At 44.3% G+C, this 26,324-nt stretch overlaps 2 protein-coding genes across 3 annotated transcripts in view; both read left to right on the top strand.

The window, feature by feature from the left end:
- The window catches only part of LOC147963793 (putative FBD-associated F-box protein At5g44940), a gene marked incomplete at its 5' end in the record, with an annotated part of 77,737 nt that extends 58,890 nt beyond the window's left edge, over positions 1-18,847 (top strand). Inside the window, 2 exons of the mRNA XM_087529710.1 lie at positions 17,869-18,004; positions 18,491-18,847. Coding sequence (XP_087385836.1) covers positions 17,869-18,004; positions 18,491-18,847 — 493 coding nt within the window. The remainder of the gene's footprint in view (positions 1-17,868; positions 18,005-18,490) is intronic.
- Positions 18,848-21,558: 2,711 nt separating this feature from the next.
- LOC125529944 (putative FBD-associated F-box protein At1g32375) lies at positions 21,559-23,272 on the top strand. 2 transcript variants are annotated; one of them, XM_087527958.1, is made up of 3 exons: positions 21,559-22,458; positions 22,531-22,665; positions 22,774-23,272. In XM_087527958.1, the coding sequence occupies exons 1-3, from the start codon at positions 21,559-21,561 to the stop codon at positions 23,134-23,136; spliced, it is 1,398 nt and encodes a 465-aa protein (XP_087384084.1). In that variant the 3' UTR covers positions 23,137-23,272. The 2 variants fall into 2 exon arrangements, with proteins under 2 accessions (XP_087384084.1, XP_087384083.1); XM_087527957.1 differs by having other exon boundaries at positions 21,559-22,665.
- The last annotated feature ends 3,052 nt before the right edge of the window (positions 23,273-26,324 follow it).

Raw genomic sequence — 26,324 nt, 5'->3', positions numbered from 1 at the left:
TTGCAAATCGCTTAAGTTAATATGGTGCATATTGTGGCGTAATACACGAACAAGGAACGAAGCCGTACAAGTATAATCATATGCAACAGGAAAAGCTTCATAAAGGAAGCCCCCAAGTAAATGGGGTATTTGAATTTATGCGTCACAAACAAAGTTTGGACAAGGAAATTTTTTTAAAGCAACTTTTTTCCAAAAAAGTATAATGCTTGGTCGAACCGAGCACAAGTTAGAAATTAAAGCTTTGAGCATGAAAGCGACTTAGCTAGTTAATGTGTTCGGTATTGATGACGCGGTCCGATCTTGATGCGGGGCAAGGTTCCATCCCCCAAGCTGGTCCCGAGGTGGCGGAGCGGAGAGCTCGACACGCCGAAGTGGTGACATAGCACGGTCAATGCAGACCGACAGAGTGACGCCGAAGTCCCCGGGTCATTTTCCTGTGCACAAAATAGTGCAAACCGGAGATAATAGTAATAATGATAATTTTAAAAAATGTTGCATAATAAATAATTTATGCAAAGTGAGGAATAGAAGAAATATGGCCTGGCGCCGAAGTCAATGTTGATGCAGGGCGTCGGTGTGATGTAGTAAAGGCGTGGCAAAGCCTGAATTCACAGGTCGGTCCGAGCTCTGGATGCGGCGTTCGCCGGACTATGTACGGAAATTGATCGAACCACCACGCGACCATCGTTAATGCGGTCACCATTTGATAGACCTGTGTACATATCATGGACAAACGAGAGTAATAATTCCTTGGGAAAAATGAACCCAAACAAGCAAAAAAAAACTGGGATTAATAGCACCTGATTTATTTGTTGTAGCAATCCGAAGGAAGATGATTCCCAAAATTGGGACTCGCTCCGCCCACCCATTGCCTGATGGGCGATAAAATGACGGCATGGCAATGCTGGTAAAGGTTGACTCACCGAGGCAAAGCCCTCGGGCCAGCTAACGTGACGGAGCTGGTCGGCTAGTGACGCCGAAGTGTCCGGAGTAGGTTGATGAAGAGATGTCGAAGCCCCCGGTCCAGCCGAGATGTCAAAGCCTCGACGTCAGCCGATGAGTCGAAGTAGGTCGGCGTGATGGACACCAGCTTGAAGAAGCAATAATGCGGCCCTGTCGATGCAGGTCGTGACGTGGTCGATGCCGGCTTGATGAAGCGACCGTGCGGTGATGCCGGTATGCCCACTCTGTGTAATCCGTGGGGCGGCTATGTTGATGATGATTTATCCTTCGCGATGCCGGACTCTTGTTCGGCTTGCCGAGATGATGATCTGAAGAAGTTGAGCTCGGCTAAAGTGACGACGTGTCTAGCGCAGGTCGGCAGCCGTGGAGTAATATTGCCGGACTGGTTTGACACCAGCATGATGTTGAAGATCATGTTCAAAAGATCTTAAAGTTAGTGGGATGTGTTCGGAAACAAAACACAATACCCGTACAAAACTTCCTTCAAAAGGGATGTCCGAAATCCCGTTCATAAAAAAGATGAACTCGGGTCGGATTCGTTTTCGCGCAGAAAACAGATCCAAAAAGTGATGCACTAATCGGAAGGTTCCCGGAGTTTGTACGGTCGGATCGAGCTGAAATTTTGAGAGGTGGTAGATATAGGAATTCCGCAGCCGATCAACGGTTGGATCTTCCAAAGGACGTACGAGCTAGAAGCTGGACACCACGCCCTAAACTCATCCAAATTCCCATCCAGATTTGACAGGGCTCCGGTATATCGTGGATTGCCAGAGATTCCTCCATCGGAACTCGACAAAATTTTCTGGGGTTGTTATAGACCCAATTACGCTCAATTCCACCAAAGCGATCGTCAAAGCGATACTCGAGGATGTGGTGGCGGCAGATACGAGTTTGCTGTCCAAAAAAACAGCACGGTCGCTTGAGGGCAATGTTGACGTTGAGCCCCCGAGCTCCATAGATAATTCCTCCATGATGTTGATAGAGATCGGAGTTGATGTTTGATGAAGGCCCTCGTCCGAACATGGTGATCCGAACACGGGGCTCAATTCTTGGTCGAACCAAGGTGACCAGTCGAACTGGTGACGAAGACGCCGAAGTCGCAGTTGATCTGCAGGCGAGCCATCGATCCTTTTGTCGATCACACAGCGGAACTCTCAATGAAAGCACCAATGTCGGTGTCAAAACCGGTGGATCTCGGGTAGGGGGTCCCGAACTATGCGTCTAGGATCGATGGTAACAGGAGGCAGGGGACACGATGTTTTACCCAGGTTCGGGCCCTCTTGATGGAGGTAAAACCCTACGTCCTGCTTGATTAATATTGATGATATGGGTAGTACAAGAGTAGATTTACCACGAGATCAATGAGGCTAAACCCTAGAAGCTAGCCTATGCTATGATTGTATGTATATATTGTCTATCGACTAGCCTGGCCTCGGTTTATATAATGCACCAGAGGCCTAGGATAACAAGAGTCCTAGCCGAATACGCCGGTGGGGAGGAGTCCTTGTCTTGATCGCCAAGTCTTGTGGAATCTTCCTTATATGCGGCAGCTGTCCGAACTGGCCCATGAGTATACGGCCATGGGGGTCCTCGGCCCAACCTAACAGATTGGGAGATGACGTGGTGAGTACCCCCTAGTCCAGGACACCGTCACCCACAATCAAAGAATCGACGTTATGATAAGAGAGACTTTGTTGCTAGGAAGCACGGTAAAGAAAGAGAACCATGGGTTCAGAAACCCATGCCTTTTCCTCCTAAACCATCTAAGAAAAAGGATGATGAGGATTTTGAGCGCTTTGCTGAAATGATTAGACCTATCTTCTTGCGTATGCGTTTGACTGATATGCTTAAAATGAATCCTTATGCTAAATACATGAAAGATATAGTTACTAATAAAAGAAAGATACCGGAAGCTAAAATTTCCACCATGCTTGCTAATTATACTTTTAAGGGTGGAATACCTAAGAAATTAGGAGATCCCGGAGTACCAACTATACCATGCTCCATTAAAAGGAACTATGTTAAAACTGCTTTATGTGATCTTGGAGACGGTGTTAGTGTTATGCCTCTTTCTTTATATCGTAGACTTGATTTGAATAAGTTGACACCTACTGAAATATCTTTACAAATGGCTGACAAATCAACGGCTATACGTGTCGGTATTTGTGAGGATGTGCCTGTTGTGGTTGCAAACGTTACTATTTTAACGGACTTTGTTATTCTTGATATTCCTGAGGACGATGGTATGTCTATTATTCTTGGAAGACCCTTTTTGAATACTGCAGGGGCTGTTATTGATTGCACCAAAGGCAATGTCACTTTTCATGTTAATGGTAATGACCATATGGTACACTTTCCGAGGAAACAACCTCAAGTCCATAGTATCAACTCTATTGGAAAATTTTCAACAATTACTATTGGAGGTTTTGAATTTCCTCTTCCTACTGTCAAGAAGCAATATGATATTCTTATTGTTGGGAACATGCATATCCCCGTTGAGGTAACCTAGTGTTATTCGAAAATTCTCCGGTTCCATGTTATTCGGAATGAGTTTGTTAACAAGACCTGATCAACCTTGTTAGTGGATTCCTTTTGATGAGCATGAGATGGATGAATTTAGATAACACAACTCTCTGTACCCTCTTTTCACTTTCTGTTATTTATATTAAATAAAGAAAAAAAAGGAATTTCTGTCTGTTTTCTGAATTATCCATACAATAAAAAATACCCTGAAAATAAAAGTTCTCCAAATGCCCCGAAATTAAAATATGATTTTTTTTCTGGAATATTTGGCACTAAGAACACAGCAGGGGGAGCAAACACCTGGCCACGAGGGTCCAGGGCGCGCCCACCCCCTGGGCGCGCCCCTGCCTCGTGGGCCCACGGTGGCTCCCCTCCACTTATTCCTGCTACCACACACTCCTTGTTCCTCCCAAAAAAATCACTAGCCAACTCAAACCCGACTCCAAGCTCATCTTGTTGCCATTTTCGATCTCCTTGCTCAAAGCTTCATTCACAAAACTGTTTTGGGGGATTGTTCTTTGGTATGTGACTCCTCCAATGGTCCAATTAGTTTTTGTTCTAGTGCTTTATTCATTGCAAATTTTTTCTTCTTAGGTGACCCTGTTCTTGAGCTTGCATGTCAAATTTATATGGTCAAAAGTAGTTTTAATGCATGATATAGTTTCTATGCACTTGTAGGAGTAGTTGCTATCAATTTTGTTGAGTTTGGTTCACTTTTATTTTCAAGTTGCCAAAAATTTCAGAAAATTTCAGAAAAAGATGAAGAGATTTTTGAGGGGCTCATCGAGCCGAAGCTCGAAGGATAAGAAAAGTGAGGAGGATAAGAGGCCCAAATATAATCTCCCTCGCATCACGGAAGTTCGGCCGTATGAATGGCCTTGTGATAATTTCTTGAGAGCAGCCGAGATTTATGATAATTTTTATGAGTTGGCTAAGAATACAGGCCTCACCGCCTTCCTCCACGACCAACGCGAACAGTATCTCTTACTCACCAATATCTTTGTGCAAAACTTTCATTTCCATGCTAGGATCTCACCACCTTCGGTGTAATTTTATTTATATGATGAGCATAAGGAGATGTCACTTCGTGACTTTTGTCGTATTTGTTTGATCCCTTTTGAGGGCAGTGTAGAGGAACCACATCGTGATGATGTGGAAGGGTTTATTGATACAATTGTTGTAGGGGAAACGAGGAAAGTTTCCGATGCAAGAATTACTAGCATACATTTTCCTGTTTTATGTTACTTCGCAATATTTGCTAGTAGATGCTTAATTGGTCGCGGAAACTGTGGCAACCTTAGTGCCCCTGATATTGTTATTTTGTGCCATGCCTTGTTCCGTGATGACACATTTAGTATGGGCGCTATTGTTGCAAAGCAGTTGAATCTTAACCGTACTAAGGGCCCCGTCCTTGGAGGCATCTTCGCCTCGTGCCTCGCTGCACACTTTAACATACCTATTAGGCATTATGAGAAGGAAGAGAAGTTGCTGCCTCCTGTTTTTCTAGACTATAAGAGTATAGTAGCACATGATTTTATCGTTAAGAATAAGGAAAAGATGCTTAAGTACAAGCTGATATTTGATAAAAATCACCCTGAGACTATTACTTTGCCTGCTCCTTCCTTGTTTGACTTATCTGCAGGCAAGTACCTTATTCCGCCGGAGGCCATTTACGCCTACCGAAACCCCACATCAGCTACAGGGCCAGAGCCGGAATCACAATTTGATCCTCACCGGCAGTCTGTTTATCAGTGGAATCCGGAGGAGATTGCCAACCAGTGGCACGAGGGGGATCCTTCTCAGTACGACCCCAGCTATAACTTTGGTTATCCGCCAGGCCAGCCATGGCCATAGACCAACTTAGGCCAAAAGCCTAAGCTTGGGGGAGTACGTATTTCTCACCGACATTACATTCATGTTCACACACTCATGCTAGTTGTCGGTGCTCATACTTTTTCATTGTATCATCCATGCTAGTTTATTTTCCTTTTTATGCTTTCTTCTTGTGTGTTTAATAAACCTTAAGAAAAATAATAATTACTTGTAGCTTTTTAGCTAGTTTACTTTTCATGCTGTAGTAGTAGTAATTAAAAAGAAAACCCCATAAGATTTCTCATTTTTCTTTTATTTGTTGGGAGCTTTTGGTTGTGATGTGGTATGATAGGGTGGTATCCTCTTTTGAATGATTCGAGTGGCTTGACTTGGCACATGTTCACGCATGTAGTTGAAACAAAATCAACATAGCCTCTACGATATATCCTACTCATGCTTGCATTCGGTGTTGATTAATTTTAATGCATGTTCATGACTGTTGTCGCTCTCTAGCTGGTCGCTTCCTAGTCTTTTGCTAGCCTTCACTTGTACTAAGCGGGAATACTGCTTGTGCATCCAATTCCATAAACCCCAAAGTTGTTCCATATGAGTCCACCATACCTACCTATATACGGTATCTACCTGCCGTTCCAAGTAAATTTGTATGTGCCAAACTCTAAACCTTCAAATTAACATTCTGTTTTGTATGCTCGAATAGCTCATGTATCAACTAGGGCTGTCTGTATCTTCCATGCTAGGCAGGTTATTCTCAAGAGGAGTGGACTCCGCTCCTCACTCACGAGAAAAGGGCTGGTCACCGGGATGCCCAGTCCCAGGCTTTATGCAAATCAAATCAAAATAATTGCAAGCAAAACTCCCCCAGGACTCTTGTTAGTTGGAGGCACTCATTGTTTCGAGCAAGCCATGGATTGATGCTTGTTGGTGGAGGGGGAGTATAAACTTTACCATTTTGTTTGGGAACCGCCTATGATGTGTGTAGCATGGAAGATATCGAGATCTCTCGGTTGTTATGTTGACAATGAAAGTATACCGGTAAAAATATCATTCATATCTATTTTTAAACCGAGCTCTGGCATCTCTACAAATCCCTGCTTCCCTCTGCGAAAGCCCTATCCATTTACTTTTATGTTGAGTCATCATCCTCTTATTAAAAAGCACCAGATGGAGAGCACTGCTGTCATTTGCATCCATTACTATTAGTTTACATTGAGTATGACTTGACTGGATCTCTTTTACCATGAATTACAATGTCTAGTCAATCCTTGTTCTTTAAAGGTGCTCTGCATTTATGTTTTGCAGTCTCAGAAAGGGCTAGCGAGATACCATCTTGTTATATCAAATCATGATTGTTTTGAGAAAGTGTTGTCATCCGAGATTTCTTATTATTGCTTGCTAGTTGATTATGCCATTGATATGAGTAAACATGAGACCTAAGTGTTATTGTGAATATGGTTAGTTTATAATCTTTGCTGAAAACTTGAATGTTGGCTTTACATATTTACAACAACAGGAGCAAACATAATTATTCCGCAAAGCATAAAGGAGTGTTTGAAAGGAGTTTTTCAAAGAAATACCTCGGTGAAGCTGTTTACATATTGAGCATCAAGATCTATAGATATAGATCAAGACGCTTGATAAGTTTTCAATGAGTACATACCTTAACAAATTTTTGAAGTAGTTCAAAATCGAACAGTCAAAGAAAGAGTTCTTGCCTGTGTTACAAGGTGTGAAATTGAGTAAGACTCAAAGCCCGACCACGGCAGAAGATAGAGACAGAATGAAAGTCATTCCCTATGCCTTGGCCATAGGTTCTATAAAATATGCCATGCTGTGTACCAAATCTATTGTATACCCTACACTGTTTTTGGCAAGGGAGTACAATAGTGATCTAGGAGTAGATCACTGGACAGCGGTCAAATTATCCTTAGTGGAATAAGGATATGTTTCTCGATTATGGAGGTGACAAAAAGGTTCGTCGTAAAGGGTTACGTCGATGCAAATTTTGACACTGGTCCAGATGACTCTAAATCTCAATCTGGATACATATTGAAAGTGGGACAATTAGCTAGAATAGCTCCGTGCAGAGAATTGTTAACATAGAAATTTGCAAAATACTTACGGATCTGAATGTGGCAGACCCATTGACTAAACTTCTCTCACAAGCAAAACATGATCACACCTTAGTACTCTTTGGGTGTTAATCACATAGCGATGTGAACTAGATTATTGACTCTAGTAAACCCTTTGGGTGTTGGTCACATGACGATGTGAACTATGGGTGTTAATCACACGGTGATGTGAACTATTGGTGTTAAATCACATGGCGATGTGAACTAGATTATTGACTCTAGTGCAAGTGGGAGACTGAAGGAAATATGCCCTAGAGGCAATAATAAAGTTATTATTTATTTCCTTATGTCATGATAAATGTTTATTATTCATGCTAGAATTGTATTAACCGGAAACATAATGCATGTGTGAATACATAGACAAACAGAGTGTCACTAGTATGCCTCTACTTGACTAGCTCGTTGATTAAAGATGGTTATGTTTCCTAACCATAGACATGAGTTGTCATTTGATTAACGGGATCACATCATTAGGAGAATGATGTGATTGACTTGACCCATTCCGTTAGCATAGTACCTGATCGTTTAGTTTATTGCTATTGCTTTCTTCATGACTTATACATGTTCCTATGACTATGAGATTATGCAACTCACGTTTACCGGAGGAACACTTTGTGTGCTACCAAACGTCACAACTTAACTGGGTGATTATAAAGGTGCTCTACAGATGTCTCCGAAGGTACTTGTTGGGTTGGCATATTTCAAGATTAGGATTTGTCACTCCGATTGTCGGAGAGGTATCTCTGGGCCCACTCGGTAATGCACATCACTATAAGCCTTGCAAGCATTGCAACTAATGAGTTAGTTGCGGGATGATGTGTTACGGAACGAATAAAGAGACTTGCCGGTAACGAGATTGAACTAGGTATTGAGATACCGACGATCGAATCTCGGGCAAGTAACATACCGATGACAAAGGGAACAACGTATGTTGTTATGCGGTCTGACCGATAAAGATCTTCGTAGAATATGTGGGAGCCAATATGAGCATCCAGGTTCCGCTATTGGTTATTGACCGGAGACGTGTCTCATTCATGTCTACATAGTTCTCGAACCCGTAGGGTCCGCACGCTTAAGGTTTCGATGACAATTATATTATGAGTTTATGAGTTTTGATATACCGAAGGAGTTCAGAGTCCCAGATGAGATCGAGGACATGACGAGGAGTCTCGAAATGGTCGAGATGTAAAGATCGATATATTGGACGACTATATTCGGACATCGGAAAGGTTCCGAGTGATTCGGGTATTTTTCGGAGTACCGGAGAGTTACAGGAATTTGCCGGGGAGTATATGGGCCTTATTGGGCTTTAGGGGAAAGAGAGAGAAGAGGTTGGGCGCCCCCCAAGGCCTAGTCCGAATTGGACTAGGGGGAGGGGTTGCGCCCCCTCCTTCCTTCTCTTCTCCCTTCCCTTGCCTTGACTCCTACTCCTACTACATGGAAGGGGGGAATCCTACTCCCGGTGGGAGTAGGGCTCCTCCAGGGCGCGCCATTGGGGCCGGCCCTCTCCCCCCTCCTCCACTCCTTTATATACGTGGCCAAGGGGCACCCCATAGACAACACAAATTGATCTTCGTGATCGTTCTCTTAGCCGTGTGCGGTGCCCCCCTCCACCATAATCCTCGATAATATTGTAGCGGTGCTTAGGCGAAGCCCTGCGACGGTAGAACATCAAGATCGTCACCACGCCATCGTGCTGACGGAACTCTTCCCCGACACTTTGCTGGATCGGAGTCCGGGGATCGTCATCGAGCTGAACATGTGCTAGAACTCGGAGGTGTCGTAGTTTCGGTGCTTGATCGGTCGGGCCATGAAGACGTACGACTACATCAACCGCGTTGTGCTAACGCTTCCGCTTCCGGTCTATGAGGGTACGTAGACAACACTCTCCCCTCTCGTTGCTATGCATCACCATCATCTTGCATGTGCGTAGGAAAATTTTGAAATTACTACGTTCCCCAACAGTGGTATCAGAGCCTAGGTTTTATGCGTTGATGTTATGCACGAGTAGAACACAAGTGATTTGTGGGCGATATAAGTCATACTGCTTACCAGCATGTCATACTTTGGTTCAACGATATTGTTGGATGAAGCGGCCCGGACCGACATTACGCGTACGCTTACGCGAGACTGGTTTTACCGCCGTGCTATGCACACAGGTGACTATCGGGTGTCAGTTTCTCCAACTTTAGTTGAACCGAGTGTGGCTACGCCCGGTCCTTGAGAAGGTTAAAACAGCACTAACTTGACAAACTATCATTGTGGTTTTGATGCGTAGGTAAGAACGGTTCTTGCTCAGCCCGTAGCAGCCACGTAAAACTTGCAACAACAAAGTAGAGGACGTCTAACTTGTTTTTGCAGGGCATGTTGTGATGTGATATAGTCAAGACGTGATGAGATATAAGTTGTTGTATAAGATGATCATGTTTTGTTGAAGTTATCGGCAACTGGCAAAAGCCTTATGGTTGTCTCTCTATTGCATAAGATGCAAGCGCCAAATAATTGCTTTACTTTATCGCTATGCGATAGCAATAGTTGCAAGAGCAATTGTTGGTGAGACGACCATATGACGACACATTGATATAGATCAAGATGATGGAGATCATGGTGTCATGCCGGTGACGATGGAGATCATGACGATGCTTTGGAGATGGAGATCAAAGGCACAAGATGATGATGGCCATATCATGTCACATATTTTGATTGCATGTGATGTTTATCTTTTATACATCTTATTTTGCTTAGTTCGGCGGTAGCTTTATAAGATAATCTCTCACTAAATTATCAAGGTATAAGTGTTCTCCCTGAGTATGCACCGTTGCGAAAGTTCTTCGTGCTGAGACACCACGCGATGATCGGGTGTGATAGACTCTACGTTCAAATACAACGGGTGCAAAACAGTTGCACACGCGGAATACTCAGGTTAAACTTGACGAGCCTAGCATATAACAGATATGGCCTCGGAACACGGAGACCGAAAGGTCGAGCGTGAATCATATAGTAGATATGATCAACATAGTGATGTTCACCATTGAAACTACTCCATCTCACATGTTGATCGGACATGGTTTAGTTGATTTGGATCACGTAATCACTTAGAGGATTAGAGGGATGTCTATCTAAGTGGGAGTTCTTAAGTAATATGATTAAATTGAACTTAAATTTATCATGAACTTAGTCCTGATAGTATTTTGCAAATCATGTTGTAGATCAATAGCTCGCGTTGTTGCTTCCCTGTGTTTATTTTGATATGTTCCTAGAGAAAACTAAATTGAAAGATGTTAGTAGCTATGATGCGGATTGGATCCGTGATCTGAGGTTTATCCTCATTGCTGCACAGAAGAATTATGTCCTTGATGCACCGCTAGGTGACAGACCTATTGCAGGAGCAGATGCAGACGTTATGAACGTTTGGTTAGCTCAATATGATGACTACTTGATAGTTCAGTGCACCATGCTTAAACGGCTTAGAATCGGGACTTCAAAGACGTTTTGAACGTCATGGACCATATGAGATGTTCCAGGAGTTGAAGTTAATATTTCAAGCAAATACCCGAGTTGAGAGATATGAAGTCTCCAACAAGTTCTATAGCTAAAAGATGGAGGAGAATAGCTCAAGCAGTGAGCATGTGCTCAGATTGTCTGGGTACTACAATCGCTTGAATCAAGTGGGAGTTAATCTTCCAGATAAAATAGTGATTGACAGAATTCTCTAGTCACCATCACCAAGTTAGCAGAACTTCGTGATGAACTATAATATGCAATTGATAACGGAAACGATTCCCGAGCTTTTCATGATGATGAAATCGATGAAGGTAGAAATCAAGAAAGAACATCAAGTGTTGATGATTAACAAGACCACTAGTTTCAAGAAAAGGGCAAAGGGAAAGAAAGGGAACTTCAAGAAGAACGGCAAGCAAGTTGCTGCTCAAGTGAAGAAGCCCAAGTCTGGTCCTAAGCCTGAGACTAAGTGCTTCTACTGCAAAGGGACTGGTCATTTGAAGCGGAACTACCCCAAGTATTTGGCAGATAAGAAGGATGGCAAAGTGAACAAAGCTATATTTGATATACAGATTATTGACGTGTATTTTACTAGTGTTCGTAGCAACCCCTCGGTATTTGATACTGGTTCAGTTGCTAAGAGTAGTAACTCGAAACGGGAGTTGCAGAATGAATAAATACTAGTTAAGGGTGAAGTGACGATGTGTGTTGGAAGTGGTTCCAAGATTGATATGATCATCATCGCACACTCCCTATACTTTCAGGATTAGTGTTGAACCTAAATAAGTGTCATTTGGTGTTTGCGTTGAGCATGATATGATTTGATCATGTTTATTGCAATACGGTTATTCATTTAAGTAAGACAATAAATTGTTGTTCTGTTTACATGAATAAAACCTTCTATGGTTATACACCCAATGAAAATGGTTCGTTGGATCTCGATCGTAGTGATACACATATTCATAATGTTGAAGCCAAAAGATGCAAAGTTAACAATGATAGTGCAACTTATTTGTGGCACTGCCGTTTAGGTCATATTGGTGTAACGCGCATGAAGAAACTCCATGCTGATGGACTTCTGGAATAACTTGATTATGAATCAATTGATGCTTGTGAACCATGCCTCATGGGCAAGATGACTAAGACTCCGTTCTCCGGAACAATGGAGCGAGCAACAGATTTGTTGGAAATCATACATACTGATGTATGTGGTCCGATGAATATTGAGGCTCGTGGCAGGTATCATTATTTTCTGATCTTCACAGATGATTTGAGCAGATATGAGTATATCTACTTGATGAAACACAAGTCTGAAACATTTGAAAAGTTCAAAGAATTTCAGAGTGAAGTGGAGAATCATTGTAACAAAAAATAAAAGTTTCTACGATATGACCGCAGAAGTAAAATATTTGAGTTACGAGTTTGGCCTTCAGTTAAAACAATGTGAAATGGTTTCACTACTCACGCCACCTGGAACACCACAGTGTAATGGTGTGTCCGAACGTCATAACCGTACTTTATTAGATATGGTGCGACCTATGACGTCTCTTACTAATTTACCGCTATCGTTTTGGGGTTATGCATTAGAGACATCTACATTCACGTTAAATAGGGCACCATCTAAATCCGTGGAGATGACACCATATGAACTGTGGTTTGACGAGAAACCTAAGCTGTCGTTTCTTAAAGTTTGGGACTGCGATGCTTATGTGAAAAAGTTTCAACATGATAAGCTCAAACCCAAATCGGAGAAGTAAGTCTTCATAGGATACCCAAAAGAATGTTGGGTACACCTTCTATCACAGATCCGAAGGCAAGATATTTGTTGCTTTGAATGGATCCTTTCTAGAGAAGGAGTTTCTCTCGAAAGAAGTGAGTGGGAGGAAAGTAGAACTTGATGAGGTAACTGTACCTGCTCCCTTATTGGAAAGTAGTTCATCACAGAAATCTTTTCCTGTGACTACTACACCAATTAGTGAGGAAGCTAATGATGATGATCATGTAACTTCAGATCAAGTTACTACCGAACCTCATAGGTAAACCAGAGTGAGATCCGCACCAGAGTGGTACGGTAATCCTGTTCTGGAGGTCATGTTACTTGACCATGATGAGCCTACGAACTATGAGGAAGCGATGATGAGCCCAGATTCCGCGAAATGGCTTGAGGCCATGAAATCTAAGATGAGATCCATGTATGAGAACAAAGTATGGACTTTGATTGACTTGCCCAATGATCGGCGAGCCATTGAGATTAAATGGATCTTCAAGAGGAAGACGGACGCTGATAGTAGTGTTACTATCTACAAAGCTAGAATTATCGCAAAAGGTTTTTCGACAAGTTCAAGGTGTTGACTACGATGAGAGTTTCTCACTCGTATCTATGCTTAAGTCTGTCCGAATCATGTTAGCAATTGCCGCATTTTATGAAATCTGGCAAATGGATAAATAAAACTGCATTCTTTAATGGATTTATTAAAGAAGAGTTGTATATGATGCAACTAGAAGGTTTTGTTAATCCTAAAGGTACTAACAAAATATGCAAGCTCTAGCAATCCATCTATGGACTGGTGCAAGCATCTCAGAGTTGGAATATACGCTTTGATAAGTTGATCAAAGCATATAGTTTTATACAGACTTGCGGTGAAGCCTGTATTTACAAGAAAGTGAGTGGGAGCACTACAACATTTCTGATAAGTATATGTGTATGACATATTGTTGATCGGAAATAATGTAGAATTATTCTGCAAAGCATAAAGGAGTGTTTGAAAGGAGTTTTTCAAAGAAATACCTCGGTGAAGCTGTTTACATATTGAGCATCAAGATCTATAGAGATAGATCAAGACGCTTGATAAGTTTTCAATGAGTACATACCTTAACAAATTTTTGAAGTAGTTCAAAATCGAACAGTCAAAGAAAGAGTTCTTGCCTGTGTTACAAGGTGTGAAATTGAGTAAGACTCAAAGCCCGACCACGGTAGAAGATAGAGAGAGAATGAAAGTCATTCCCTATGCCTTGGCCATAGGTTCTATAAAATATGCCATGCTGTGTACCAAATCTATTGTATACCCTACACTGTTTTTGGCAAGGGAGTATAATAGTGATCTAGGAGTAGATCACTGGACAACGGTCAAATTATCCTTAGTGGAATAAGGATATGTTTCTCGATTATGGAGGTGACAAAAAGGTTCGTCGTAAAGGGTTACGTCGATGCAAATTTTGACACTGGTCCAGATGACTCTAAATCTCAATCTGGATACATATTGAAAGTGGGAGCAATTAGCTAGAATAGCTCCGTGCAGAGCATTGTTGACATAGAAATTTGCAAAATACTTACGGATCTGAATGTGGCAGACACGTTGACTAAACTTCTCTCACAAGCAAAACATGATCACACCTTAGTACTCTTTGGGTGTTAATCACATAGCGATGTGAACTAGATTATTGACTCTAGTAAACCCTTTGGGTGTTGGTCACATGACGATGTGAACTATGGGTGTTAATCACACGGTGATGTGAACTATTGGTGTTAAATCACATGGCGATGTGAACTAGATTATTGACTCTAGTGCAAGTGGGAGACTGAAGGAAATATGCCCTAGAGGCAATAATAAAGTTATTATTTATTTCCTTATATCATGATAAATGTTTGTTATTCATGCTAGAATTGTATTAACCGGAAACATAATACCTGTGTGAATACATAGACAAACAGAGTGTCACTAGTATGCCTCTACTTGACTAGCTCGTTGATCAAAGATGGTTATGTTTCCTAACCATAGACATGAGTTGTCATCTGATTAACGGGATCACATCATTAGGATAATGATGTGATTGACTTGACCCATTCCGTTAGCATAGCACTTGATCGTTTAGTTTATTGCTATTGCTTTCTTCATGACTTATACATGTTCCTATGACTATGAGATTATGCAACTCCCGTTTACAGGAGAAACACTTTGTGTGCTACCAAACGTCACAACGTAACTGGGTGATTATAAAGGTGCTCTACAGGTGTCTCCGAAGGTACTTGTTGGGTTGGCATATTTCGAGATTAGGATTTGTCACTCCGATTGTCGGAGAGGTATCTCTGGGCCCACTCGGTAATGCACATCACTATAAGCCTTGCAAGCATTGCAACTAATGAGTTAGTTGCGGGATAATGTGTTACGGAATGAGTAAAGAGACTTGTCGGTAACGAGATTGAACTAGGTATTGAGATACCGACGATCGAATCTTGGGCAAGTAACATACCGATGACAAAGGGAACAACGTATGTTGTTATGCGGTCTGACCGATAAAGATCTTCGTAGAATATGTGGGAGTCAATATTAGCATCCAGGTTCCGCTATTGGTTATTGACCGGAGACGTGTCTCGGTCATGTCTACATAGTTCTTGAACCCGTAGGGTCCGCACGCTTAAGGTTTCGATGACAGTTATATTATGAGTTTATGAGTTTTGATGTACCAAAGGAGTTTGGAGTCCCGGATGAGATTGGGGACATGACGAGGAGTCTTGAGATGGTCGAGATGTAAAGATCGATATATTGGACGACTATATTCGGACATCGGAAAGGTTCCGAGTGATTCGGGTATTTTTCAGAGTACCGGAGAGTTACAGGAATTCGCCGGGGAGTATATGGGCCTTATTGGGCTTTAGGGGAAAGAGAGAGAAGAGGTTGGGCGCCCCCCCAAGGCCTAGTCCGAATTGGACTAGGGGGAGGGGCTGCGCCCCCTCCTTCCTTCTCTTCTCCCTTCCCTTGCCTTGACTCCTACTCCTACTACATGGAAGGGGGGAATCCTACTCCCGGTGGGAGTAGGACTCCTCCAGGGCGCGCCATAGGGGCCGGCCCTCTCCCCCCTCCTCCACTCCTTTATATACGTGGCCAAGGGGCACCCCATAGACAACACAAGTTGATCTTTGTGATCGTTCTCTTAGCCGTGTGCGGTGCCCCCCTCCACCATAATCCTCGATAATATTGTAGCGGTGCTTAGGCGAAGCCCTGCGATGGTAGAACATCAAGATCGTCACCACGCCGTCATGCTGAAGGAACTCTTCCCCGACACTTTGCTGGATCGGAGTCCGGAGATCGTCATCGAGCTGAACGTGTGCTAGAACTCGGAGGTGCCGTAGTTTCGGTGCTTGATCGGTCGGGCCGTGAAGACGTACGACTACATCAACCGCGTTGTGCTAACGCTTCCGCTTCCGGTCTACGAGGGTACGTATACAACACTTTCCCCTCTCGTTGCTATGCATCACCATGATCTTGCGTGTGCGTAGGAAAATTTTGAAATTACTACGTTCCCCAACAGTTGCGATCCCCTATACTTGTGGGTTATCACCGAGCTTCCAAAATTTTCCATCTGCGGCACCCCGCCCAAATTCAGCTCCCTGGTTTCGGCCCCGCTCGAATCAACGTAGCCCTCGAACTGAACCCTCTCAACGTAATCATCCATCCACTCGAAATGTGTGCATTTCTTCAAAATCTGAAAACAACAACATGAACCCTAAATTCAAAATTCGAGGGGAAAAACAAAATATGGAGAAATCAGAGTAAACGGTAGTGAAAGAACGGGCTAAGAACTGAGATCTAACCTTGCCATCCCTTCCTGCCATTGATTTGCTCAAGCACTTCACAAATTCCTGCCTAAGATTTCCATTCTCATCAGTCCTACTGACCCACCATTTCAGAGGCTCTGGGCGTGGGCATGACGGGAACCTTGTGAGCGACACTGGACCATACGGACTCCATTTTGAGTGCGTGGCAGAGGAGGTGGACATCTAGACTAGGTCGCCGGAGAAGAGGAAGAATGGGGAAAGGGGAAGCAATGGGTGGCGGCGGGCGGACAGGCACGGGCGAAGAGGTGGGTCCCGACGGCGGGCAGATGGGCATGGGCGAAGAGGTGGGTCCCACGCTTACTGGACAAGTGGTGGGTCCCGCGCTTACGTGGATAAGTTGTGGGTCCAACCCATAACAGCTAATGAGGGCATCAGTTCAACTTAAGGGCCATGTCGTGTGTAGGCTATTTTCTCGCTCAAAAGTGTCGCCCCAAAGCCATTTTCGTCAACAACGCCGCACTCCTTCCAATTCCCACGAAAGATGTCGCACAGGAGCTATTGACCCGAGCTTATCCATGCTCGAAGTTCATGCTGCTGGTTGCCTCCATGTTAGCTCGCAAACTCTCAGGAGCATTGGCTTCCGTGATAGCTCTGATGAAAAAGCAGAATTAGTCATCGACGACGCTCCTCGCCTCGAAAGGTTATTGTTGGGTAAAGTTCCTTTGTAGCTCAGGCTACATAGAACCTCTTATCCTCAACCCTCCAGCCTTGCTTTGAGATCCGTACTCTCCAACTAACTAACAACAACAAGATTTCTCTTTTTTGTTTCTCGAAAATGAAACAACATATGAACTTCAAACTTTGCAGATCGAACAAACATTAGAACATCAATGTGTGAAAAAACTTTCAGATTTTTTGGTCTGATATAAATATACAAAATGAGATTTTCTTTGAATAAAAATATTATTTCAAGTACTTAAAATGCATGAAAAAATCTGAAAGTTTTTTCCTAGATTGTAGTTAGAATGTATTATTGTTCTGCAAAATTTGAAGTTCATATGTTGTGTCGTTTGAGAGAAACAAAAAAGACAAATGTGTTTGCACGGATCTTGATGCATAAATGGATGGCAAAGATAAGGGGTACCATGTAGCCTGAGCTACAGAAAACCACACTCTTGTTGTTGCCGTATAGTCACCTAAATGATTGTGTCACTATCCGGATTATTAGGGCACCTAAACTGGAGATATTGGTGCCTTTCTCACCGGACTTGTGCCAACTCCCGGTCTTCCAGGTAGCAGCAACAACCACCATTCAGCATTCGTACAAACAGATCATTATTTTGATGTTGGTTGTTTTCTTCGGGGACTGGGTCCAGCCAGCTCCGCAAACTCGATATCTACCATGAAGGTTTTGGCTCTCGGGTGTTATAGTTACCAATTGAATGCAGTTCTTGACATCCTCAGGTGTTTCCCTTGTTTGGGAAAGCTCTATGTCATCGTCAGTATTCATCTTGGCATGCTTTAAATGTATGCTTTGGTTGACATATTTATTAGAGCAAGTATAATAAGGTATAGTCAGCAGACTGTAAGGATTAAAATATTATATGTTTGCTGAGTTGGATGAGAGAGAAGAGGAGAGAGAAGGGAAGCAGGCTGTAGATTAAGAGCCGACTGCAGTACATGCTCCAAGAAACAATGTGAGATTGTAAGGTGGACCATCCATTAATGAAGTAGTACTACTTTGTAAATAGCTACTCCCTCCGTTCCAAAATAGATGACTCAACTTTGTACTAACTTTAGTATAAAGTTGAGTCATCTATTTTGAAACGGAGGGAGTATTATACATGTTAGCTATTAGGTTGGCTATACATGATGTGGAAACTTCATATAGCCCATTGTTGGCTATACTATTAACCATGCTCTAACTAGTCTAGTTAGTAGCAAAGCTCTAATGTATGCCTATTTTTTTTTTACTGTTTTGCAGTTTGGCACGCAAAATTTGCCTCATTGTGACCGACCACATCCCATGGAATGCCTTCAGACCCATCTAAAGGAAGTGGTGTTGAAGCATTTCAATGGTTATGAGCAACAGATTGACTTTGGCAGGTTTTTTGTTTTGAATGCGAAAGTGCTAAACAAAATTGAATTTCATGTACGTGAGGACCACTACAACAATGAATCTGTGGCTCGTCAATACACGCTGCTCCAACCCGAAAACAGAGCTTCTCCAGATGCTCGATTCGAATTCAGGAAAACTTGTGGTTCTATTGACTATCATGTCAGCAAGCATATCCACGATATTTCAGTGGCCAACCCCTTCGCAGACAGGGTTGATGCCTGAAGATTGCCCCCTCTTGTGCTTATTTCTAGACAGGTTGATGCAAAAGGAGTCCACTTCTGAAATGGTGTAATGGTAGGGATACAAAAACAGATTACTGAAGAAAGTAGTAAAGTGGAATGGAGCTGGTAACCCCACCCACCAGAACTCCTCTGGCCCTTTTGACAACTTAACTGTCCTTTCAGTTATATACAGAAGTATGAAAAGTTTAGTTGCCGATCAGATTTTTTTGCATGCACATAGCATATGTATGATGCTTATGTGAGGTCAACATGTACTCCAGGCACTGTGATTTTCTACCTAGGATGTGCGGCTAATGATCCTGGAACAGGCTTCGGTTTACTCCTAGTTGATCTGCCATTAAAGTCTGAGTTTACCGAAATTAAACTTATCTCAGTGCTTGTACAAAATTAGCAAGTAATTTTCCTAACAGCATTATTTTGTGCTAAGGACCTGAAAAAAGTGTGGGGCTGTGGGCTTTTCCAGGAATAATCCGGTTTCTAAACAGCTGAAATATATTACTCCCTCCGATCCAAAATAAGTTTTGCAGTTTTGAACTAAGGTTAGGGAGTAATTTGTTTCAACATTACCACTAGATAAGTAGTATTTCTAAACATCTTTCTTGCTTGCCAAAACCGGGTTTTTGCTGCACCTTTATCACTGTGTATGGGGCATCCTACATTCTTGGGTAAAAGAGGCTTGAGATCCTGAACAAACTTCAGCAGTTTTGATGGAGTTGGCGACATTTTGTCGCTCGGCATGCATATATCTTTCTCATAGATATGGAAGAACCAGCAGTGAACTTTGTGGAGCTCTCCAAAAATTATTATTGGATTTGGAAGCAAATACAATATATCAGGATGCTATGCATGACTGCTAAATCAGTTTTGTGGCATGTATACAAGATAGTTGTTTCTCGCTAAGTTAGTAATTTAGTATCAGGATACCATAGATGATTGCTTCCGATCTTTACAAGGTGGGCATGTACTAGGCTAGGATGAAGAAGAATGGTACCATAGCAAGCAGTATATCTTCTATGATTGGAGATCAACTGGTGCTTGCAACTAGCCCGATCTGAAATATATCGATCCTTAGGTTTGCCCTCCCATTTTCCTTGGTCTTACTCCATCTTGTCCAAGGGAGAGGTTGCTGAATCTGTTGATGGTCGTGTGCACCTGTAAACCAATGTAATTTTATCCGAATTTTGATTAAGTGCCTCACCGACTTCTCCCGGTGAGTAAAATGCACAGAACCATCATAGTCGTGTCACCCGAAAGGCCATGGGGAGAGATTTTTCTGTGATCCATGGATCTCCGATCGGGAAACGGTATCCAAGCTCCATGGCTAGTCTGTGCTCTTTGGACTTCTCAAACTTAGCATACTAAAACATCTGAGTAGCTAAAGGAAGGAAAATCAACTGAGACCCCGTTAGTAGCGATATACCACCACTTTATAAAACATGATAGAATGTCCACGGCCCTGATCCCGACCATTGTCCAACACCCGCTTCTTCCTCGCGGAGAACCACTCCGGGTTCACGGAGTCGAGTGCGGATACAGGCTCCTCGACCGAGGCGCCACGCGCCATCATGTTGTGCAGCAGGAAGCCCCCTCCCCCCTCGACGGGCCCGTTTGTCCCCTCGAAGGCCATGTAGAGCACCTCCACGGTGCGCAAAGCGGCCCTCATGGCTGACTGCAGCTTGAAGGCTACATGCCCGCCGGCATAGGCATGGTCGTCGCCGTCCCACGGACAACACCAGCGCACCCACGGGCATGCCCATCAGCACCTCCCCCCCCCCCCCGGCCTCGGCGCCCGACAACCGTGCTACCAGCTCCGTCAGTGGTGCATGGGCAGGTGTCACGCCCTCCCGGTGCCCAACGGTTGCGCCTCCAGCTCCGGCAGCCAGCGTGCGTTGCCCCCGCCGCAACAGCGGTAGAGCGCTACCGGGGGGGGGGGGGGGGGGCTCTTCTTAGGTGTCCCGGTGCCAGTGCGGCAGCCAGGAGTCCTTGGTGCAGGGGAGGCGTTGGCGGCTTCTTCTTGTACTCACTTAGAAGAGATGCACAATGGTGTTTGATAAAATCTCTATGGATAGAGGAGAGGAGAAAAGAAGAAGACTAGTCCAATTTGCCTATGTGGCATTTTTTTTTCTTGCCAACTCAGCCTGATGGGTGGACCCAGCCGATTAATGATGTCATCCAAAAGCTTAGCATCTACCATCAGTGTCTGCAACGTGTTATAAGTTGGTGGTTTTTTGCATTGTATGACATGATTGTGGTAGTCCTGTGAATTTTACTCTCTCGTGGGCTATAGCCTAGCACCAACCTTATGGCTATTTGAAATTCTAAACCTATATAACCAAGTGCCAATTTTACTGTACATTGATATTTCAAGTTATAGCCAAGCACCAAGCTTATGCCTATCTGAGCCTATACAACTATACATTGATATTTCAAGTGTAAATTCGATCTCACAGCTGATTTCCCCTTAAATTATAAATATATTTATATTCGATTAGAGAAAAGAAAGAGAAAAACACGAACAAACTAAAACACCCCCACCCCCCACGTTGCAAGGTTTCTATTTTGCACTATCTTTTTCTTTTCTTTTTTTAGACGACTTCTCTTTGCTCTTTGTTTGAGGGGATTTTCTTGTTTTCACTACTACGTCCGCCGAATTCCCCACAAACCCTCGCTCCGTCTCGCCAGCCGCCGGCCATGGAGAAGAAAAAGGCAGCGGCGGCGCGATCCGCTCGCAAGGAGCGAAAGTCCCATGGAGCCGCGCGGAGTGGCGACTGCGGTGTGAACGCCGGCGATTTCATCAGCCGCCTCCCGGACGCCGTCATCGGCACCATCATCTCTTTACTCCCCACCAAGGACGGCGGCCGCACGCAGATCCTCTCCCGCCGATGGCGCCACCTGTGGCGCTCTGCTCCTCTTAACCTCGAGGTCGTCACCGGGCCTCTCGGACCCTGTCCTGGGCACCATCATCCCTCCGCGGTCCACCACTCCGCCGTCTCCAAGATAATCTCCCAACACCTTGGCCCCGCCCGCCGATTCTGCCTCAAGCACCTGATCGACGGCGACCTCCCTGAGATGGAGAGCTGGTTGGACTCCCGAGCCATCGTCAACCTCCAGGAACTCGACATCACCAATTACGCTGGATATAAGACCGGCTATACATTGCCGCAATCCGTGTTCCGCTCCGCATCCACACTTCTCGTTGCCAAGATAATGGGTTGCAATTTCCCGGACGCGATCACATGCTCCATGAATTTCTACCTCCTCAACCAGCTTTCCTTGGATTGTGTTTCGATCCCTGCGAATGTGTTCCACGGCTTGCTCTCCGGCTGCCATGCCTTGGAGAGCTTAGCCATGCTGGAAGTTCATGCTGCTGGTTGCCTCCGTGTTAGCTCGACAACTCTTAGGAGCATTGGCTTCCGCAAAGGCTCTCGTAGAAAAGCCGAATTGGTCCTCGAGGATACTCCTCACCTTGAAAGGTTATTATTACCGTATTGTGACCGGAATAATTCTGTGACTATCCGGGTTATTTGGGCACCTAAACTGCAGATATTTGGACCTTTCTCAACAGGCGCGTGTGAACTCCGGGTCTTCCAGGTAGCAGCAACAGACATCATTCAGCATTCTTACATGGAGATAATTGTTTTTGATGTTGGTTGTTTTCTTCAGGGAATGAGCCTGGTCAGCTCGACAAACTCGATATGCACCGTGAAGGTTTTGGCCCTCGGGTGTTCTGAACATCAATTGGGTGCAGTTCTTGACGTGCTCATGTGGTTCCCCTGTTTGGAAAAGCTCTATGTCACAGTGAGTACTCACCCTTGCTCGCTTTAAATGTATGCTTTGATTGACATGCATATCAACTAGCCTAGTTAGCAACGCTTTAACATATGCATATGTTTTTCTGTTTTGCAGTTTCACGCACACTATAGGACGTTTAAGCAAAATGAGCAGCAGTGTGACCCACTACATCCAGTGTGCCTTCAGACCCATCTAAAGAGAGTGGTGTTTAAGTTATTCAAAGGCTCTGAGCAACAGATTGAGTTTGTCATGTTCTTTATTTTGTATGCGAAATTGCTAAAGAAAATTGAATTCCATGTTTGCGGGGACTACTACAACAATGAATTTGTGGCTCGTCAACGCGCGCTGCTCAAAGTCGGAAACAGAGCTTCTCGATATGCTCAATTTACATTCAGGAATATTAGTGGTTGTACTGATGACCATGTCACCAAGCATATCCACGATTTGTCACTGCCTGACCCCTTCAGACTGCCTTAGACAGGGTTGATGGCTGAAGGTTGCACTGTAATGTGCTCATTTTCTAGATGGGGTTAATGCAAAAAAGAGCAAACTGCTGAAATGCTGTAATGGGTAGGAATGCAACAAGAAAACTGCTGAAAATCGTTATCCCAGCCGCCAGAACTCCTCTGGCCCCGTGCAATCTGTTTTTTCCTTTTCTGCCTAAGCTGGGGTAGAAACACGTGCTTGTGTTGGAAACTTAACTGTCCTTTCAGTTATATAACGCGGTATGAGAAGTTTAGTTGCGGATTAGATTTCTTTTCATACACATAGCATATGTATGATGCTTATGAAAGGTCAACCTGTACACTATGGTTTCTATCTAGGAAGCAGGCACTTCTGTGATTTTCTATTTCAGGTTGAAGTTTGGCTAATGATCCTAGAGCAAAATGGGGTTGCCTGCTAGTGGTTGATCTGTTACTAAAGTTTGAGTTTACTGAAATTAAATTTATCTTGTCCTTGTACAAATTAGCAAGTAATTTTTTCTAACGGCATTAATTTGGGCCACGGACCTGAAAAATAGTGTGGGCTTTGCCAGGAATCCTGTTTCTAAACAGCTGAAACATGCTTCTTACCTTGTTTCAACATTACTACTAGATAAGTAATACTCCCTCGGTCCTAAAGTAAGTGTCTCAACTTTGTACTAACATCTCAACTTTGTATTAACTTTAGTGCAAACTTGTACTAAAATTGAGACACTTATTTTGGAGGGAGTAGTGTTTCTAAACATCTTTCTTGCTTGCAGAACCCAGTTTTTCTGCACCTTTATCACTGTGTATGGGGTATCCTACATTCTTGAGTAAAAGAGGCTTAAGGCCCTTAATAAACTTAAAGCAGTTTTGATGGAGTTGGCTACATTTTGTCACTGGACATACATATATCTTTCTCATAGGCATGATAGAATCATTAGTAAACTTTGGAAGCAAATACAAAGTATTGGGATAGTATGCATGATTGCTAATTCAGTTTTGTGGCATGTACAAGATAGTTGTATTTTGCTAAGTTAGTACTATAATGTAGTATCAGGATACTATGGATGATTTCTTCTGATCATTTTGCAAGAATACATTGTTCTTCATCCAATACTTCCTCCCGGAATAAGAATGGTACCGTAGCAAGTATATCTTCATGATTGGAGAGGAACTGATGATCGGAACTAGCCTGATCTGAAATATTTCGATCCTTACTTTTCTCCTCCCATTTTCCTTATGTAATGACTTAAGTTGATGGTTGTGTGCATCGGTAAACCAGTATAAATTCATATGAATTTGGTTTAAATGCCTCACCAACTTCTCCCCAGCTATAGCCTAGCAACAACCCGGTGGATATCTGAACCTTTACAACCCAATGCCAGTTTTACTATACATAAATCTTATACTCCCTTCGTTACTAAATATAAGTCTTTCTAGACATTTCAAATGGACTACAACATATGGATGTATGTATACATATTTTAGAGTGTAGATTCACTCATTTTGCTTCGTATGTAGTCACTTGTTGGAATCTCTAAAAAGACTTATACTTGGGAACAGAGGGAGTATATATTAATGTGAACTCAATCTCGCAGTTGATGCCCCTTTAAATTTCAAATATATTCATATCTGTGAGACAAAGAAAAAGAATAACCTGCAAAAAAAGACAAAAAAGGAAAGCACGTACTGAATAAAACACACCCTATTGCAAGGTTTTTTTTTAGAATCTTTTCTTGTTTTTACCCAAAAAAGGTTTCCCTCGCTTTATATTATAAAGCAATGATCACCTACACAAACAACGGAAACCACACAACACCACACCACACCACCACACAACACAACCAAGGCCGGATACAACAGGTACATGAACAACAACATCACCCCAACACTCCATGCATACAACAAATGAGCAATGAGGGCAGAGCTTGAAGAGGTCGGAGTAATCCACCATGACAGACTATCACGGAGAGACAAGGTTGAGCTCGGCGAATGTAGGCCTCCAAGACAACGCCTTCAAGAAGGGGAACGACACCGGAGCGCTGTCGCCGCCGGATCCAAAGGATCATGGCTTTCACCTGTATCATTCGAAGGGGGGGAGTAGCCATGACGACGCCTTCAGGAAGGAGACGCCGCCGCTGTCGGTCCGACTGAAGCCGAGCAAGGGATCTCCCCTGGCACGCAAGCTCCACCTTCGAAACGCCACCGCTCGCCGAAGCACCGGCCGCCACGCCGCTCCAGCGGCCATAGCAACCAGTCCACACCTGAGTCGCGCAGCTCGCCCACAAGTAATGCGACTACCACCACCGAGGTTGCCGCCCCGACATCCATGACCCCTCCGCAACCACCACGGAGGTTAATGGACGTAACCGACCGATGGGAGGTAGAAGACACTTCCTTCACCCCAAAACGAACCCTTGGCGAGAAGACGGCCCAACTGGCCAGATCCAGGTAGGGGAGAGGGTTGCCAGCAGCCGCCGGCCTCGACCTCTCCGCAGGCGCTGACCTCATCCTCGCCGCAGCTGCCACACTGTGCCACCAGGGACAGGGACCAAGAGGCCCCTCCCTCCCTCCCCGGTGCGCCCCACCACCACCGGCCAGCCAACGGCACCCCCTGAGCCGCTGGCGTCCACCAACAGGCCGCCACCGTCCGCCACATCCACCAGCCAAGGAGCAGACGAGAGAGGGTCCACGACCACTGTCACGGTGCCACTCCCACCGGCCGGAAGACGAGGCAGGGGCCGCCGCCCGAAGGGCCAGATCTAGCGGAGCCGTGACCAGAACCGCCCCCTAGGCGCGCACCTCCAGCACGCCGCAGCCACGCCACCGTCAGTCAGTTCCGGCGCACCACCGCGCTGCCGCACCCGCCGCTAGCACGACACCTCGGCCCAACCGCCTCGGCCCGCCTTGAGCCCGCCGAGCGAAGTGGCGAGTTCTCCTTGCCGGCGCCGGCGCCGACCAGGCTTCACCTGGCCGCGCCCTCTGGCGGTGGCGAGGTGGAGGAGGAGAAGGCGTGGGACCCTGTCGGCGGCAGCTAGGGTTTCCTCCCGGTCGCGAGCAAGGTGACCTGGGAGGAGGGAGGGAGGGAGTTCCTTATGAGGGGAGTTCAACTTAACTATAGCATTTAGTTTGGGAAATCTAAGTCCAACAAAGCCCAAGACCAAAAGTCCAAACCATGCATCTCGCCAATGGCCCACC

This window comes from Triticum urartu, chromosome 6A, assembly GCF_056163025.1.
Source record: "Triticum urartu cultivar PI428250 chromosome 6A, HENAU_Tu73, whole genome shotgun sequence".
Taxonomy (NCBI): Eukaryota; Viridiplantae; Streptophyta; class Magnoliopsida; order Poales; family Poaceae; genus Triticum; species Triticum urartu.
Note: the sequence above shows the minus strand (reverse complement) of the source record. Positions and strands in the feature narration are given on the sequence as shown.